A 19,106-nucleotide genomic window follows, 5' to 3' on the forward strand; every position below is an offset into this window, starting at 1 on the left:
ACGTTTAAGCTTATTCGTTATGAACTTCTGAAGTTTATTTTACGATTGCACCATCGCTATCAACTAAATGTATCTCTGCAATTTATATGTTCAAACAATTATTTAAAATACATAAAAACGTTGGTAAAAATGCATACTTTATTATAAATTCCTCTTTTTCATACTTCATACCATGTGTTAGTTATCCTAGGCAGACTTTTAGTACATGCCTGGTTTAACTAAAACACCTACTCCTGTTTGAAGATTACGGTGGCAGCTCGTATCATATTTTACAATTGATCTTCTATCAGAAGGACACATGTACACTGTCACGTTTCTCTTTTACATGTATAAGCTTTCCACAGAAGTATTTTCACTCGAAGCAACCGCCAGCTGATACGTACATGTAACGAAGTGATTACTTACAAACAAGAAATATTTATATAGATTAAGACAATCATTTTACAAAATTATGTACATACGTTTAAAATTTGAAATTACTTTAAATCGAAAGTATGTGGAAATGTAAAATTGCTCAACTTGATTTCAATCTTTTTATCACGATCGTTAGTAGTTCATGCTTATATTAAATAAACGCAAATATACGGCAAGAGAATGAAATAGCTTTTAATAAAGCACCTGAAATTATTGTATATTAATCACTGGGGTTAATAACAAATAAATATAAGCTGAAGGTAATAAGCTACCATACCTTTTTTTTATAGTATAATATTAATGTCTTGTCCTAATACATTGTAACATTTACGGTCAAGGCATGTCCGTTGCCTTCGGGGTCGTGCATTATACTACATACATTTTCATACATCAAGGGACAACATTTAGAAAATGTTCATGTACAAAGGTTCTTACGGTACTTGTACACATGATAATACGATTGGCGAATTGACAAGTGTTCCATGCATAGAAAATGATATTTGTTATTCGACGTAAAATGCATCTTTATGAAGCGCTTATAACTTTCTCGTAAGTTTTCATACAGTTCAATATATATTTTGTTTCATATCAAGCGAAAATTACTTTTCTTTAAGATCCATCTATCCCTACATAAAAAATTCTAAAGAAGTCGATAGCTCACAGTTACGATGGTTGTATGCTGGCGAACAAAATTTTTCGTACAGAAGAATGTTCTCTTTACGCACGAAACTATTGGCACAAAATGAAAATTATCGCGTAAAACTAATTTGTGAATTCCCTTTTTTATATTCGATTCGAGGCCTGTGAGTATATGTATATATATATACACATACGTACTTTACGTATATTTATACACACGCCTCTCGGAAAATGCCAGTGCCACATGCCACTTTTACCTTGCTTCGTAAAGCTAAACTTAATTTGTTCCCTCTATTATACGTGTAATACATTTACAAAGGCTGTGTATAAATACCGTAATGTCAGCGTTGATGCACGCACGCGGTGTACACTTAAATACATATATACACACATATATGTAAATACGCATCTACATGTCTCGGTATTTAAAAGACGCATGTACATTATTACATAAATACTCAGTCTTTATTTCTTTAAGATTGTGTATTTTCATCCGCGTTGCTGGTACTGCATGCTTCTTCGGAAGGTGTTGACAAACGACCGCCACTACTCTGTGCTCCTGCGGGAGACGGCTCCTCTATGACCGATAATCGCTTCTCGCGATCCGTAGACACCGTGGAAATATGGAAGAAGAAATTTCTTAAAGCGGCAACGTTAACCCGTTCCCGCGGCACCTCGTCCGCCGGTGAGTCAACCTTCGATTCGCCGTTGGTACTCCTGAAAAAATAATAAGCATATAAAAATATTGATACCAAATACATACCGTCTTTAAACCGTGTTAGAACATGATTGAAAATTGTACATACTTGGTACTCTTTTGAGCATTCGGTTCTTGTTCTGTTTCTTTGTTACGTTTACGTCGTGCCGAGGTCCGATTGTTCACTCCGCAAGTATTGACAACTCCTTCCTGGTCTGCTTCGATGAAACTGACGTGATCATCGAATCGGACGCGTTCAGAACCTTCATCCTCCCCGCAGACAGTCCAATTACTAGAATCGCTGCATTGACGATCTAACGTCGGTTTACGTCTAGCACGTTTCACCAAACCAGGCAACACTTCTTCGAGCGAGCTCAAAGACGTAGCTTGTCCCGCGGAATCCATGTGACCGCCTGCAGCAGAACCTGTTCCTTGTTCTCCTTCCGTACTTCGGCCACCGCTAATCGAACTGCCATCCATCTGACAGAATCAGGATAATTAAAATTAATAAAAATAATATATATTACATCAATAGGCATATTTAAAGAAAAATGAAATACTTTAAAATTAAGAACAGATCCCGCCAATGCTCTCGTTGAAGCTGCGCCATCGTCCAAAGCGATAGATGCATTTACAGATTTCTCTGACAAGCTGGTTGCAGCAGACGCCGTTTCGCTGCACAAGCTGAATCGTTGGGTGGACGTCACATCCGCTTGAACTTCCAATCTGTGTTTTAAACCTCACAATTTACATATCTTTTTTAATAATCAGAAGATACAAAAAATAAGATAAATGTCTTATTACCTCTGACCTCCGGGAAGTACGCTGGAGGCTATACTTCCTGCAAGGCTGGTACCGGCGAGGGCCACGTTACTAGCGCTCTCCCGATCATTTTCGCGGCCCAATTTTTCCAGCTGACTCCCACTACCTAACGAAAGTGAAGCCTCTCCAATCGAAGGATTACCGCCACGATGACTGGCAACATCTATCGACGCTGTATCTACAAAATTACATTCCCCATAGTATATGATCCAGTGGAACAAGCAGGAAATGCGAGTTAGGCTTTTAATGCTTGGTACAAATTTACCTGCGCCATTGCGGACGCTCAAAGATCCCATAAGCTCGTTTTCATCGTCGAAGTCGAATCGGACTCCCGTACCATTTGTCGAAACACCACAGCCACCGCTTCGACAAAGAGAGACAGGGACTACGCCATACACGTAAAATAATAAAATGGGTACACCGATACCCACAGCTAATCCTGCTATTATGGGTGATACTAAAACCTGTAACAACAACATTCAGATTATAGACAATGGGCTTTATACGCATTTTTATTGATTTCCTTAACGAGACAGATGGAATAATATGTATATAATATAATCGTTAAGATTCGAAACGAAATAAAATTGTTCTTTGTAACGAATGTCTGTGTTCCAAACTTTTAACTATGATTAATTTCCATTGTTCCTTGCTACCGGAAACATTTCAGTACATGTTCAACAATCTAGAATTCCGCCTGTACTACATAAAAAATAAAGGAAGTGGATCAGAAATATTACATTAGGAGTCAGCAGATTTAACTCATTTTTTCATGACTGTAAAACCTCAGTTACTTCGTCTGCATTAGTCTTGTATAATTAATAGAGACATCGTCTGAAAAAAGCAACAATTTCTCTAACAGCCTTCGATGTTTCCATGAAAGGAACGAAGGCCGCGAGCGCGTCAAGGAAAATCGAGAGAGATGCAACGCGTGGTGAAATAAATATATCTCGAGCAATCGTGGGCACGATGAGCCGGGAGATTACTGGCGCGCGGCGATCTGTTTTCTAGATTTCCATCAAGCGCGGAAAGGAGCGTGGGGCAGCGGAACAGGAGATAGAGAAAGTGCACGGTGAGCAGAAGGTGCGGGAGGCGCGGAAGGAAGGATATTGATCGGGCGGTGTAGGAGTGCGCGCATGGGAGAATCCTCTCTGTCCCACCCTACGGCCTGCATCCACCTAGGTGGCTGACGATGGAACGTGCATCGTGTCAGTCGGTACTTTAAGACTCGTGCTACGCCACGATCGCATACGCGGTTTGGCAAACAGGGATCGGGAACGGGGTGCTCTGCGCCAAGGGTGTGTCTGTGCCGTGGACACTTGGAGCCCCGATGAGAGGACGTCGGCTGACGCCGGCTCGAACGAATTCGAGGACCGGTCGGCGTAACAGGAAGTAGAGGAAGGGACACGCGACGAATCCATTCATTACTGACGATTTCGCGAAGCCTCGATACACTCGTGCGCTCATACGTGAACAAGTTGAATAGGCGAGCGCTCTGCCTGTGTCATCGTTCACGAGGGCGTGCATATGGTTTATTGGCATTGATTGGGGGAATAGAGACACGCGAAACATCAGCGAACGTCATACATTCCCGTCTGTTTCTATTTTTCCTATCGTTCTTTCGCTCGACACCGACAATATCCACGTCATCAATTAAACCATCGTTAGTGGTAATTGAATAAACAATAGACGAGGAAGGCGAACGAGGGAGGGTCATACTAAAGGGGAACCATGGCGAACTGGGACTGGGAAGACACCGACTGGGATTGGGAAGACGCAGAAGAATCTTCCTGCGGTGAGGACCAGAAGCAGATTATCTCGGAGTCGGAAATTGACAAGGAGTGGCTCGGTGGTATCTTAAGGGAATTTCATAAGGAACCGGTTAGTTCGGTAGAAACTATGATTTACCGTTTAACAATTTACACGCAAGCAATTTTTAACTCGGCATCGTTTAAATGCGAATTAACGAATGCTTTCCAATGAAAATGCGAACGCGTACCAAGACGTAGCGTACCAAGTGTTGCTAAATTACTTGAAAATTAACTCGTCATGTACACAGGTGACGATATCCGATTGTAACGTAAGTCCGGGCTGTATGAGTAACGAAAGCGCGCTCAGCGCTATAATTCGCGTTAAAGTCAAGTACGTGTTGAGCGACTCGAACACCACGCAAGACCTCTCGCTAATTGTGAAAGAGTTACCCAAAGACGCGTTCAGTCGCTTCTTCGTTATCGAAGGTCAGTTCGATCTTCGGGAGATTAAATTTTACACTCAGGTGAGTAATCAATATTATTAATACTTTGTTCATGCATGTCGATAGAAAAAAAAACTGTTCTGTTCAACGAATAACTAACTAAAATTCTGTTTATGTTAGGTAATGCCCGACTTAAAAGAGTTCCAAAAGAAACAATTAGCGTTCCAAGGGAACGACTCGGACAAAGAAATCCTTCTGTCAGTTCCAATTTGTTACCATGCACATTATACACCAGTCGACGAGACGGACGAGAACCCTGCGATACCAGACTCGATATTAGTACTGCACGATCTTCGTGACTCCGATTTTCGAAATATTAAATTTCGAGAAGGACTGACATACGATCAAACGAAAGTCGCGTTAGATGCCATAGCACGTATACACGCGCATTCATTGACGATGAAAGTAGTCGAGGGTCAACCTCTGTCCGATCGCTATCCGTTCCTCTTTCAAACAGCGAAGGCGACGGATTCGTATCAGCAACTGGTCGAGCGTGGTTTACCTCAGCTCGCCACATTTTTGAAGAGCACACCGGGATTAGAAGAGATACTTGAAGCTTTACTTGTGCTACGACCTAGGACCAAGCACATAATATCCGCGCTACTCGCGCCGGAAGGGCCGCTAGCACTGATAACGCACACAGATTTCTGGTGCAACAACCTACTTTTCAAAGAAGGACCCTCTGGCCTGGAGTGCTGTATCCTTGACTGGCAAATGGTCACCTACAGTAGACCGACTAACGACATCGCACTACTGATAGTGAGCTCTCTGCCCACCGAGCTACGACGACAGCACACAGACAACTTCCTCGACATCTACTGGGATTCATTGACGAGCACCTGTTCCCGTCTCGGTGTCGATATCCCGAATGATTTGGGTTACACGAGAGAAGATTTGAGCAAAGACTACCGGCGATCGCAACTTCTCGCTCTCCTACTTTGCATCGGATCCGTGGACGTTGCCTTAGGCGATCCGGACACCGAACAACGCCTGATCGACGTTCTAAAAGACCTTCACATCGAGGGTGTACTTACAGATGAGACTGCAACTGCCACCAGCGAAAATGATCCTTAGTCAGCGTTATTACCGCCCATAATAGTGCTGCAGCGAAATAATACTTCTACGCGAGATGTAAATCAAGATGAAAGTTACGGAGTTGGCCGTAGAACGACACGACCTGTCGACCGTTAATGTTACAATTGTGATCAATATGATTCATCTCGTGCAAAAAAGGCTTGTGTCGACAATGATGTAATTGCGGCTAGTTGAAGAAATCGAAGTCACGTTAAATAACATGGCGAAAATAGAATTGATGTTAGAATTTTCTGTTTGAAAACCACATTTCGACACATTGGATTGTTTGTGCGACATGTACACGTACTTAGCAACCGAGTTAAGCGAACGAAATATCAATAAATGTTGTACCGAGTTCGAAAATTAAATGGCTTCTAAACTGGAACAAAATCGCTAACAGCACGTGCCACGAAAAACTAATACTATTTTCCTTGAGCGAATTAAATACGACAAACGTTCGATTCGAGTTTTTTCCTGTGACTAAATTTCTTCCCGCAATTATTGCAACGGCTATAAGACCGACATTCTGTTATCGCTAATTCAAGTACGCAATAATTATATAATTCCATTTCTTTGTACAAACTATATAAATAAAATGTACTTTGATGTTGTCAGGAACTTGTCGATCGACTCATAATAATATATTTCCAAACAATCCCTAACGTTTACGAGTAAGTCCAAATTTGTTTATCATATTGCGTTCCTCTGCGTTTTAATTTTAGCACATGATAATCATTTTTAAGACCATAACTATTATCTGAGATTACGTTTTTCCTTGTATCGATTCAATACGATATGTGCAATAGAAATATTAAATATGATGAATTTATGTATGTAATAAAATTTTAACTTACGGATGCGACTACTCCGCCAACAATAAAGGCATTCCTCTTGTGCTTGTTGTCCTCCTCGTACCTTGTATATAACTCTTTTCCCACCCACACTGGTATGCCTGCAACATACATGAACAAATATAAACAGATAAGATAATTATCGTCAGTTTACAAATAAATAAGATCCGTGTATATGATCTCACCTATTATCATGGCAGGAACAGCTATACCAGCAGCAAGACCGATTCCAACTGGAGCTCCCACTAAAGTTCCAAGTTGCCAGAGTATCTTCTTTTTCCTAGACCACGGTTTCTTACCCCAAAAGGTACAACCCGATGGACTGTAATTAAATGGGAAGTTCACGACATTGGAAACCAATAAGATATTGTTCTATTAATATAATTATAAAAGCGTTGTACCTTAAATAATGAAGGTCGCTGATTTCCTTCATACATAGCCAGCAGAATTCAGCACCGCAAACAGCACAGATCATATGATTGCAACTACCATCATTCATTTTAACGATTAACACTTGACACCTTGGACACGGCTTGACATCGTCCTCTGTAAAAACGAATTTATATGTGATAAAAAAATTTGCGTACACGTACGTAAATGCAAATATTATCATGAAAGATATTTACTATGCTGTGAATCACTCTGATTGAAACTGAGGGATGAGCTACGTTCGTAATACTGAGTACGTTGTGCTCTCGCGGCGTCACATGTCTGATTGGGATGCCAACGTGCTTTACAGTGATAACAGAAATAAGAATCGCATCCTGGCCGTTCGCAACGTAATTTTGGACATGACGCGCAGCCGCTAGCGATAACTGCAAAGCTGCAGTCTGGAGCAGGACACCATCTTGCGTCAGGTTCTACAGCGAGGACTCTTCGCACCATAAAGTCTTCATATTTTTCCAATTGCGTTTGATCATTTAAAATCATTCGAATATCTAGACATAAAAATAAGTTTTATAAGTACAACGATAAGATACAATTTACTCCTCATTAGGACAATCAGTTTACCATTTGGATGAAGCGGCTCTGAACATTCGGGACATGCTATATTAACTCTAGATTCAGAGATCTCAACTTTCAGATATTGATTGAAACAATCATAACAACTACGATGATGACAAGACTGGACGATCGGAAAAAATTCCACTGGTAATTCAGCCAAACATAAAGGGCATTCCATCAAGCCATTTTCGCTGCTCTGAAAACAAAAAGTACAAAATTCGTTTTATAATCCTTGCGATTAATGTGATGGAATATTACTTATAATCACGTATTCTTTAAATACCTTTCCGGCAGAAGAGAGTACAGAGCCTTTGCTGGAAGCACGTTGTAGATCTATGTTCTGAAATTGAAAATGGCTCGAACCATTACTTACTCTGGCTTCTCCCTTCTCAACATCCGTAACCCTGCTGCCAGCTGGATCTTTTCCTAGAAAAATGATCAAGATTCGATTTCACATCTCTCATCAACAAGTTCGCAACAGTTATTGTTCATTACCTTTTGTAGCCCTGCTGTTTGAATTAGATGTCCTCACATTTCGTCGACCAATAAAGGGACTTGAATACAATAATCGTCGTAAGGAAAATCGTGCTAACAATCTTCGTGGTCGAGGGGCTGCACCGCTACAGCCTCCTGAAGCACTGTCATTTTCTTTGAACATCCTGAGTGGTATCACAAATCAGTACAATCTCATTCTTCGTCTTACAGGATTAAAATAATTCGACCTGTTTGAATAACGTGAGAAAAAAAGGATTAAATTTTAAGTAAGTATAAGTATAAGCACATGATATGAACACTGCAATGCTTTGTCACTCGGAAATCATGTTCAGAAATAACTTATAACGATTAATATTTAAAGAAATGTTACTGTATTACAGTTTAAACACACACGGTTTACAGACGATTATAGTTTACGTCATAAATGCACGTATAATGTTGTACTTAATTACGTCCGATTCAACCTACATACTGCAGTTCTTATAACATTAATCTTTTAACTCGTATAAAACATATTTCGAGGAAAACCGTAGAATTCGAGGGAGATTACTCGGAATCTGAAGAAGTAGAGAAATGTTTAAATGCTGCCGGACGAAGAATTCCTCGTTAAAATTAGAAATCTTTTCACATGTATGCACCTATTTAACCCTAACGTACTAAATTTACCGAAATTCACGAATACTGATTTCCATTCTGCACTGGTTTCTTCTTATTTATTTTTCTACTTTCACCTAAAAGGCAATTATGCAGTTTGTCAAGGTTGTTGTCGTCAATTACGATTTCTCCGTGTTCATGAGGCGCATAAGTAATCATCATTTCGAAATCTCTAACGTGTACTATGAACCATTTTAATAGCCAAAGTTACATTTAACCGATTTGCACTCACGTATGTACATTCTGATGTTAGTAGAAAAAAAATCAAATATCCACTACATGCTATTACGTTTATTTGGTTTACTAAATGGCCAAATTTAAATGTGTAAATTATGTTCAATACACAGTGTTTACCGAGGCGAACGTGTGACTCATAATGAAGTGCTAAAGGCTGATTCAATATGGAAAATCAATTGCATAAAATTAAAGTTTATTTTTATAAAATAAATGCAAGATATGGAAGAAGTTTACTGCAGGTATTAACGATATTGTATTCGTCTATTTGGCAAAGATGCAAATAACCGCAACCTCAGATCAACTAATATGTCAAAGCTTTGTAAAAAGAAACATAAATACTCATTTTCTGCATCATTTAGTTTTTGCAAATGCAAATTTACTAGGAGATGCAAAATAATCGCCATTTGTAATAGTCTTAAACTCACATACACACTATATAAAACATACGTGTAACACGAACATATATGCTCTCATGAAGTTGAGTATTTTTCACTTTATAACATTATAGACTTGTTTGTAATGGATTAAAATGCTCTATTCCTTAAATCCAATTAAATATGAATAAAACAAGAATGTTGGAATTGAATACTAAGAAACCTTACATACAGATGACTAGCATTAATGCTGGCATGAGATATTCACGAGCGAACGCGAAATAAACCTTATTTAACCAACGTATGTAAGCCTACCTGATTTATATCAATCACTATTTCCAAATCTGTCGCAACGTCGGCAAGTAATAATGAACAGTGAACGCACAAGATTACGGTCACACTATTGACAAGTTTCACTTATTTTGTTGGTTAAGGATGTTCACTTGACACAACAGCTGACGGCTTTTGGCCAGGGGATCTGCAGATATACTTGCTTCGAAGTTGTATATGCTACTGAATATAGGAGGATTACTATATACTACTGAATATAGGAGGCGCTAGTAGAGCATATATACATATATATACATATATGCAGATTCTGCCTGTTATTCTTTTGCATTCTTTTGTTCACACCGTGATAAGTGATGTGATTGTAATATGCAATCACAATGGGACCTCAAAGCCAAAGCTATCGGCATGAGAAATAATAGGTTTCACTCATAGAAAATGATTTTTGCCGCTTGTATAAGAGTTAAAATATGTATTACAGTTCAATTTGTTGTACTTTTTTAAAAAGAAATAATTGATTTTATATAATTGAACCGGAAACTTAAAGATTTATATTGATCCTGAAAACCGTCTAAATCCTTCTTTCTATACTCCCACGGATGTACACGAAAGGAAGACACACTTGAGGTATAAAAGGTCTCAAGAACACTTCAGCGATTTAAAAATGTTGTTGTGACCATAAAAAGATTTTCACAACTTTGAGCATAAATTACAATACAGAATCATGTCCATTATCATTTCCACGATTTAAATAGTTTCAAGTATGTAAATAACTTTTATTATATCACCTTCAAGTATATAAGCGAGTGCAACCAGATATTAACGTATTCGTGGCACTGCTCAGTACTTATTCATAGTTATAAATGAATTAAACGTCAAATTGAATGTTTCGGATAATGATTTAACAATTTTCATAACGACAAAAATGAAGCGTAATATTAGTCAGCTTTAATAGTAGTTAGAATGTATATTCAAGGATAGGAATGAGGGTTCATAGTTTAAAACGACTGTTAAGATTAGAAAACGATTATCAATGTTTCGAAAAAATTGTGGTTCATTGTACTAATGACCGCTCTATGTACAGAAATGTTTTATTCTTAAATTATGCACAAATTGCAATCAATACAAATGTATCTGAAACAAGCAAGTTGGGGGATATCTCAGTTTTTTTTGGGGCTGCCGTAAGAATATTCAGATAGAATGGCAGCTGTTTTGTTAGGTGTCAATGTGTTGCTTCGATCGCCGTGCGATTTTTGCAAGATCCATAAGACACGTCCGATTAGTTGTTGTCATATCCGGAAGAAAGGCAGCTGTTTTAAATTGACAGATAATCGTCCAAGTTAACTGACAATCAATTTAAAACAGTTAGCCGTATCTATTTTTATAGCTTAGTATAGTAAAGCTAGTTTATTTTTTCAGACATCCACATTTCGACTAAGTAGTATTATAGTAATAAAGGTATGCGCTAAGTCTGCACTTCAGCTAGATATCATAAAACATGTATCATTCCTTCTCTGGCACATCATACATTGGTATTACTAAGTATACGTTTACTTTCTTTTTAAATCATGCGAAACAATGCAGAAACGAATGTCATATCAAATCCTAATATTTGATATAGTATGCTTAGACTGTAATTAAAAAAAGAAAAAGACTAAATTACGTGAAAAGTGAAATAAAAACCGACTTCTTGTGCACACCCATTTGTGTTCTTCCGCAATCAAATAAGTCATTTTTTAGCATTCATCATGGTATTATTAATCAACACTCAGTATTGAAACATAAAATTCTAGTGTTGTTAAATAACTCTACTAATAATCGTAAACCAAAAAAAACTCAATCTTGTGAATTAAATAGGAGGAACATCATTGGGGACACTTTTTAACCGAGATTACATGCAGCTGCCGCCTAGCATTGTTATCATTAATCCATCTTCTTGCTTCATGTTACGTTTCGTTCTAGTTTTGTCGCGAAATATTTTTAAATCCATTATGTTCGATTATGTTTCCTCGTTCTTAAACATAAATATAAAAATAACACAAAACACGTACTCTGTTGCTTCGTAACTTCTACGTATCATTACTTCGTAACATATTAAAACACGTCAAAGAGTTTGTATTGCAGTTGTTGCAATGTTTAAAGAAATAAAAGGCAAAATGAAAAAAACATCGAATTGATTATATCCTGCATACCTGTACGTATTGTGTTATTTTCTTTTTTTTCAATAAATACAGCGACAGATCTAGGCGAAAATTGTTCGAATTGATAATTGACGTACGAACCACGAATATCCAGCCTACTATTGGATCATTCCACAAGTGATCGAGAGGTACTTCAGCAGTACGTCCAAATTACTGTCACACAAGTTGGGAGCTTGGTATAAAAATGAGGCACAGTTTCACAATCAGGGAATTCCTTTTTAACCAGATGCTTCTACTATCTCCCAATGAATGTATCCATATATCAAACATGATAGTATAATCACTATCATTTAAACTAAACCATGCATGGATATTAATATGTGTCCTTAAATGTGTTTAAGGAGAATGACGATTTCTTAAACAACTGTCGTATTCTTATCGGTAGCAAACAGTCTTAACAACGAGCGTAGACTAAATCATGTCGCGTTCCATAATCGTGTAGTCCTTGCGTAGGTATGCGTCATGTTATGTGCTGGGTGTTAATAGCTCTCATCAGGTGTAGTGTTTATACGTAAGTAGCAATTGTTGACCAACAATGGTTGTTTAGCCACTGGTGCCGTTAACCAGAGCCTCCTTAGGCTTATTGCTCTGTTGCATACGAGGAGGACGAGACCGTAGTTCTCTTTGGCCTTTAGGCCCCTGGGAACTGTTGTTAGTAGTAGAAACGTCATTCGCCGGTGTCCCTTCTTTGCTAGTTACAGTTGATTGGTCTCCCGGACCGGCATTATTGCCTAAACAAATATATAAATTAAATTTAAGCGTTATTATACAAACTTCGATATTTATTCTGAAATGACATATATCTGATATAATATTTAAACGTTGCACTCGATTAAAAAACCGATCGTCCCAAAAGAGTGTCATATAACGTTCTCAGTTCCATTTAGTTTACCTTTCTCATTATTTGTAGGTGTAGAACTACGCTGCCGCGAACGTCGGAACCGTCGTCGCCTTATGCCCTTCGGTCCTGCCTCCACACTTGATACCGATTCTATACATATACAAACTATTGTGACCATCTTTTTACATGACATTAAACAAATATCACTGAAATTCAAAGAATGTCTCTTCCCCCAATTAACAATTATGCGTGAAGCTACACCACATACGTTAGTAGCGTGCATTAGTAATCATTATTGATATTACTGTTGTTAGATGGTCACAAATGTTTGTTCCACAATCCATGCCACTCACAAATGATTTAGACCAGACTCGATTACAGTACAGTCTTTAGGACGAAACGGTTGTTTTACTTAGAAGTAGTTGTTTGAAAAGAGCATCATTACCTCTGTCAACGCTTGAAACATCTTGGCTATCAAGAACAGTGTCTTCCTCGTCTGTTGTTCGGCGACGTTCATCTCTACGATCTCTACGTTGAGTTGGAGGACGACCTTGTCTACCACCCATGTACCCTGAATTGCCTCCGCCACCTTGATGGCCACCTCTCGGAGGTAGATCCCTTACCCGATCTTCGCTACCATCTAAGGTGTCTCGACGTAATCCTGTAAATTAAACTGCATTTGTAAAAAAAAACAAATTAAAAGAAAAACGTAGCATGATGAACACGAAAACTTAATGATCTCGTAAAACAAATGAAATGACGAAAAATTAGTATCCTTACTTGTGGTCGATGATGATCAGTGTAGCATCTGACACATGAATCACATGACACATGATCAATGATGCTTCCCGTTATAAGAACTAAGGGTACTAATTGGGAGTGAAGAGGCATCTTTGGAATCAAGTTCACTAATTTTTTTAAATCTCTTCTTCTACCATTAAGACATTTATGTCTGTATAAGTTCATACGATTTCAAGTGATAAATAAAATGTTCTAACGTCTAACATTAAATTACGAAGGACAAGTATAATTATATTAAATAATTGAAGATCGTAAATGCTTTCACTTAATATTTTAAAATCAAAAATCAGATTCGCCTGAAGTATTTTACAAGATAAGTTTTATTACAAAACATATATAAGTACATTTTTAATAAAAATAATAACATAATTGCTTATTATTTCCTTATTTATCAATTTGCAAACTGCCTGCCTAGTTCAGACAACGTTTAATTTTGTTAACGTTTAAAAAGCAGTTAAAGTTAATTACATTTAATACGTATTATTCAGTCAAACGAGAGATTCTAAAACTGTTGTACAGCTTGGTATCATAAATTTGACACGGAATGTTTGTTAATTCGTAAGTATTGATTACTCTTAGAATATACGTGAGTAGACAATTCGCACACAAAACAAAATGATGTATTTTATTTATTCCTGAAGTGACCAACAAATTAAACGTATCACATATGATTAGTTACTTAGCTACTACATGCATTTCCATTAAACACGTACATGCAAATGCATATGGTTGCACAGTTATTTCTTAATATGTTATAATCTCATGTTCTATGCAGTGAGTACTTTAAATGTTTGCGAATTGTTAATATATTTATAGACAGCAATTAAGGCAACAAGAAATATGACAAAACACAATGAATTACGAATAACGATGTACAGATAAAAAAACTAAATAGCTGAAACGGTTTTTATAACAAGTATAGCTTCAATCTGTATAATCAAACAATAGAAAATATCATCAAGTAAAAAAAAGAAAATACTAATAGAGGCCAAGTTACGCTTCAAATACGTAAATCGTCATGACTTTGAAGAAATAAAAGTTCTGAATACATTAATACAGTCAAGAAAAATTTGATCATTATTGATTCGATGAATATTTTTATGTCTATACTGATACATTTACAAATTTGAAATCTTTTAAGTTTTTAAATATTGTAAATATATTATTCAAAGAGTATTCTAATGAAATACAGCAAAAACTCATTTATCCGAATCCCTAATTTTAAAAGTGCTTGTTTATCAGACGCAAAATAAATCAAGGAAAACAATTATTTAGAAAATATCTATCAATCATAAAAAGAAAAGAATGTTTCTTGAAAGACATTCTTCAATACGAACGNAAAGTACATACAATTTTTTCACATATCATTAAAAGTACATAGTTTGTTATGTAACAAAGACTAAATAAATATAAATTACTTATCAGTCGTGTACGTTACATGAAAAAATATCTTTTGCCTATTGAGCGTCAATCAAAATAATAGTAAGAATCTCGGATAATCCAAATTTTCGTTTATTCGGATCTTTCATTCAGACGCCTCGTCAAATCCGAATAAATGAGTTTCTACCATAAACCTTTAATATCGTAATCCTAGCACTGATCTAACTTCAATAATTTATCAAATGTTACTTTGTGACAACATGCCCTCTGTCTTTAAAATCTCTGGATTCTCTACTGTCTCTCGCATTGGGCCCACCGCTTCTGCCATTACGTTTTTGTGTGCTCTCTACATTGTTGATATAGTCAGTAATAGTATTACCGGCATTGTGTCTGGTGGGAGCCCTACCCCTGCCACCACGTCCACGTGATTGACCACCACGGCCTCCACGGCCTCCACCACCTTCCTCTGGGCCTCGTCTTGTCGGAGGAAAGTTAGGCATCGGTCCTGTGGTTGATCCATGCATATTTCTTAACTGTTGGTCAATTTCTAATTTCTCCTGGCGTAACTGCTCCACTTCCTTTAAAACAAACGATGCAAATATCGGTAAATCATATTATTCGAGATATAATACTTCTGATACGATTTAATCACTATACCTTCAAATGCGCCAAATGATACTCCAACAACATTTTAGCGTTAGCAATACTTTCAACAGTACCAACAAATACAAAGGGCACCTGACCTTCTTCTCTTGGAATCGTTGGTTGAGGTTCGTTGTCTCCTTCTATTTTGACTCGCACCTGGAATGTGTTCGATCGTATAAAATTCTCGAACGAAAGGCCTCTGTCCATGAAATAAAACCGTGTTACTTACCACCCCACTTTTGTCAACAATTTCTTGAATTATGCGACCATTCTTTCCAATTACTTTGCCTACCAGAACACGCGGTACTTGTATAGATTCTTCGCTGTACTCAAGCATAGAACGTGCCTTTTTAACAGCTTCATGCGTCTGCAATTGAAGAACAAATATCAGTTTTAATTCTGCCGCGTATGTATGGTGAATAATTTTCGTATAAAAATTGATTACCTCTCCATATATCTTGAACGTGCATGAATTTTCTTCTAATTCTATATTTGTAATTCCGTCGACCTTCCTCGCTTGTTGAATATTTGCCCCGTGTGCACCAATTGCTAAACCCATTAAGTCTACTCGAACATTAAATTCATCTGTGTATCTAAAAAACAAATTTGTTTTTTACATATTTAGTCTCAGTTGTACACGACAAACACATCATTTTTGCTGAAACAATGCAGAGAATTTATAATATATGTACACACAATTACATCAAATTAATAAATGAATTTCAGATGATAATATAAATCATTAAGAATTTAAATATTACTGCTAGCTCGTTTTTTATTTAAACTGATTGCTAACATTAATGACCGGTGGTATAAATTCCACAAAACTTTGTAGATTTTTAATAACATAGGTCTTTCTTTATAGCATGCAATATTATGGTATTATTACGTCGCGATACAATGATATATAATACAAATAATACATTTTAAATAAATTTAAGTTCCTGTCAGTGGCTCACTTTCTGGCAGATGAAAATAGTAATACTAAGGATTTTATGAGGAACATTTAATGCACATGATATACATTAAGAAGAAAATGATATATAAGCAAAGTTTGTAAAACAACTTGAAGACAGGATATAGTACGTAGCTTGTTTCTTGAGCTTTATCTACAAATCATATGACACTGAAATATAACGTGCGACATTTGTTCAAAATATCAATTATGATATGTAATATGCAATCTCGTACATTCACACAAAATGTCAACATATACTTTCTCATATGATAATATATGAAACAGAATACACATACGTATTTTTTTTAAGAAGGTATTAATATCATAAGTAATAATAAATAAAAGAAACGTTCAAAATTTGACAGAACGAATCTACAATAAAATAACTTTATGACATGCAGAGATACCCTCAGTAAAAAATAAAACAAAATCTCATTTCTTAATAAATCACAGTCCCACAAATTTTAGAGTTTTCGATAATTAAAATAATATTATTAATCCCCTAACTCAGTATAGAAGGTTCTCAATAATTTTGAAACGTTGCATCTTTTAACGACCCACGTTGAAACTTTATGAATCAACCGTTTAAGGAATATAGTAGACAGAGCCACCAGTTACTCAATTCTTTGTGCAAAACACTTAATATATCAGTGTTTCTCAAACATTGGCAGGCCAGAATATAATTTCGAATGAACAAATGAAATGGGATAAATTAATAAACTTAAAACTCTACGAAAACACATAAATGTAATAAAAGTAATAAATGAAAACAGATCACAGCTACACGTTTATGTTTATCTGCTATCTTATCAATCACGCAAAGTTTTACTACAGAACATATAGTAAAAAAGATCGAGTAATAAAATTTGTATGTCAGTGTATTTGAAGCATTTGAATCTCAGTGAAATGATCTACATAACGCCGAAGCATGCACATTTATAGTGTAATTTCATTTTTCGTTTGAAAAATGCAGCTGTGTAATTTGTCATACAATAAGCTAAACTTAAATCTAAACCACGCTGCTGTGATCTCACCTTGAATTTGTTTTCACTCCTGCCTCAAAGTCTGAGACATGCTGATATATAAAGTTTGAAGATCTAAATTTGCTGAAATGAGAAAGAAACTCTTGGTGTAACTCGGTGGAAATTCATATATGAGATGGCCCTATCCCGTGTCCCTGCCATTCTGTCTGTTTGCTCCTTACCAATCAATTTACGCCCAAATATTTATGTGAAACTTTACTTTTATACAAATATCAAAATAAAAATTAATTGGAACCTTCCTTTTTNTTTTCATTAGTAAATGCTCCTATTTTTTATAAATTAGATAATAGAAGTAGGTCTTATATCAAATCATTTTCTTATAGAAATAAGTTTCTGTTGATATAGTTATTTAGGAATTAGAAAAACCATATTAGTAATTAAATGTATTAATATATAGTTTTGATACAAATTAATGTAACTGTTATATATATATATATATATATGTAGATAAGTGTAATCAGCAAATAATAAATAAACATAGCATTATTCTATATAACGCGCGTAACATTATAAGATAAACAAAAGAATATGTCAGCGAAAAGTGACATCCACTAAAGACAGATGAAAAAACACATTATGTGCGGATTGATTACTATATGCACGTCGTGCTCTTGAGATTGATAAGAGTATGAAAAACAAGATGATGACTGACACACAGAATTGTATGTGGATCTCGAAAACGTTATATGTAGAAATTTATTCAATATTTTATATACAATCACACTCGTGGAAACTAGAAGGAAATGTATAATAAACATTTGTAATATGTCTACATGGCATTCATGAAAATTATGATGTTGAAGCAAACATATTGATCAATGAATGGAAATCTTGTGAATTTTTTTCTGCCAGTAAATGCAAACCACAGACAGGATGGTAACCAGGACAGTATATGGATAGGGGCAGGTATTAAATGTCACAAGATTTTTTGTTAATTGCAACACCAGCTATAAAGTTTGTTTTACTTACCCCCCAATTGTTTGAAGCTTAGTTGATTCAAGTTGGCGTGCAGCTTCCTCCGTTCTTTTTAAAAGCAATACCTGTAACATACACACGAAATAGAATAACATTGTAGACGATACGGATCGTTTGTTTTTATACGTAAAATACTATATTCTCACCTTTTGCGATAAGTTTCTAAAGTGCATTTCTTGGAGCATGCTACTGTGACGATGTAAATTTTCGTGACGGGAGATGGCCAGCAATACTCCTCGTTCAGGCACGTATCGGCACACTGCCGCCCCTATCGCTTTTTGAAATTCCTTATGTGCATTTTCCATTTTGGCGCTGTGCATATAAAGACAGACATTTATAACAAGAAAATAAATATTTGACACTGGATAATGTAATAAAAAAAATGCGTACAACTCTCTTAGATCTTCAGGTACTTCTATTTCGATCTTGTGAAATGTATTTTTATCAATAGGGGGATT

The 19,106-nt window shown here is 36.4% G+C and overlaps 3 protein-coding genes across 5 annotated transcripts in view; 1 reads left to right on the forward strand and 2 right to left on the reverse strand.

The window, feature by feature from the left end:
* Positions 1-120: 120 nt before the first annotated feature.
* LOC108623840 (E3 ubiquitin-protein ligase RNF19A) lies at positions 121-10,310 on the reverse strand. 3 transcript variants are annotated; one of them, XM_018022670.2, is made up of 13 exons: positions 9,832-10,310; positions 8,252-8,478; positions 8,040-8,182; positions 7,763-7,952; positions 7,378-7,689; positions 7,153-7,297; positions 6,937-7,073; positions 6,755-6,852; positions 2,838-3,036; positions 2,555-2,750; positions 2,311-2,476; positions 1,860-2,230; positions 121-1,770 (listed from the first exon to the last, which is right to left on the reverse strand). In XM_018022670.2, exons 2-13 carry the CDS (start codon positions 8,412-8,414, stop codon positions 1,527-1,529), a joined length of 2,364 nt encoding a protein of 787 aa, XP_017878159.1. In that variant the 5' UTR covers positions 8,415-8,478; positions 9,832-10,310; the 3' UTR covers positions 121-1,526. The 3 variants fall into 3 exon arrangements, with proteins under 3 accessions (XP_017878159.1, XP_026668411.1, XP_026668410.1); XM_026812610.1 differs by lacking the exon at positions 9,832-10,310 and adding an exon at positions 9,138-9,260; XM_026812609.1 differs by lacking the exon at positions 9,832-10,310 and adding an exon at positions 8,918-9,004.
* On the forward strand, positions 3,737-6,518 carry LOC108623841 (putative oxidoreductase dhs-27). The gene is made up of 3 exons (XM_018022671.2): positions 3,737-4,453; positions 4,632-4,847; positions 4,947-6,518. The coding sequence occupies exons 1-3, from the start codon at positions 4,304-4,306 to the stop codon at positions 5,898-5,900; spliced, it is 1,320 nt and encodes a 439-aa protein (XP_017878160.1). The 5' UTR covers positions 3,737-4,303; the 3' UTR covers positions 5,901-6,518.
* A 504-nt stretch (positions 10,311-10,814) lies between the features above and the next one.
* Fmr1 (synaptic functional regulator FMR1) overlaps positions 10,815-19,106 on the reverse strand; it is an 11,988-nt gene continuing 3,696 nt past the window's right edge. Inside the window, exons 4-14 of the mRNA XM_026812628.1 lie at positions 19,039-19,102; positions 18,795-18,960; positions 18,643-18,713; positions 17,665-17,736; positions 16,118-16,265; positions 15,902-16,039; positions 15,685-15,828; positions 15,407-15,605; positions 13,292-13,507; positions 12,898-12,996; positions 10,815-12,736 (exon numbers count right to left, since the gene is read on the reverse strand). Of these exons, the coding sequence (XP_026668429.1) occupies positions 12,549-12,736; positions 12,898-12,996; positions 13,292-13,507; positions 15,407-15,605; positions 15,685-15,828; positions 15,902-16,039; positions 16,118-16,265; positions 17,665-17,736; positions 18,643-18,713; positions 18,795-18,960; positions 19,039-19,102 (1,505 nt within the window). The 3' untranslated portion in view covers positions 10,815-12,548. The remainder of the gene's footprint in view (positions 12,737-12,897; positions 12,997-13,291; positions 13,508-15,406; positions 15,606-15,684; positions 15,829-15,901; positions 16,040-16,117; positions 16,266-17,664; positions 17,737-18,642; positions 18,714-18,794; positions 18,961-19,038; positions 19,103-19,106) is intronic.

The sequence above is a fragment of the Ceratina calcarata genome, unplaced genomic scaffold (genome assembly GCF_001652005.2).
Source record: "Ceratina calcarata isolate Rehan_Ccalc_2016 unplaced genomic scaffold, ASM165200v1 scaffold291.2, whole genome shotgun sequence".
Classification (NCBI taxonomy): domain Eukaryota; kingdom Metazoa; phylum Arthropoda; class Insecta; order Hymenoptera; family Apidae; genus Ceratina; species Ceratina calcarata.

What these genes read in the sequence shown, in the direction of transcription:
- LOC108623840 (XM_018022670.2), bottom strand. Translation starts at nt 8,414, where the DNA reads ATGTTCAAAGAAAATGACAGTGCTTCAGGAGGCTGTAGCGGTGCAGCC. An exon ending in TGTTCCTGCCATGATAATAG is followed by an intron (nt 6,853 to 6,936) that starts GTGAGATCATAT and finishes TGTATGTTGCAG; the next exon opens with GCATACCAGTGTGGGTGGGA. An exon ending in TTGGCGGAGTAGTCGCATCC is followed by an intron (nt 3,037 to 6,754) that starts GTAAGTTAAAAT and finishes TTGTTGTTACAG; the next exon opens with GTTTTAGTATCACCCATAAT.
- LOC108623841 (XM_018022671.2), top strand. Translation starts at nt 4,304, where the DNA reads ATGGCGAACTGGGACTGGGAAGACACCGACTGGGATTGGGAAGACGCA. An exon ending in GGGAATTTCATAAGGAACCG is followed by an intron (nt 4,454 to 4,631) that starts GTTAGTTCGGTA and finishes TCATGTACACAG; the next exon opens with GTGACGATATCCGATTGTAA. An exon ending in AGATTAAATTTTACACTCAG is followed by an intron (nt 4,848 to 4,946) that starts GTGAGTAATCAA and finishes TGTTTATGTTAG; the next exon opens with GTAATGCCCGACTTAAAAGA.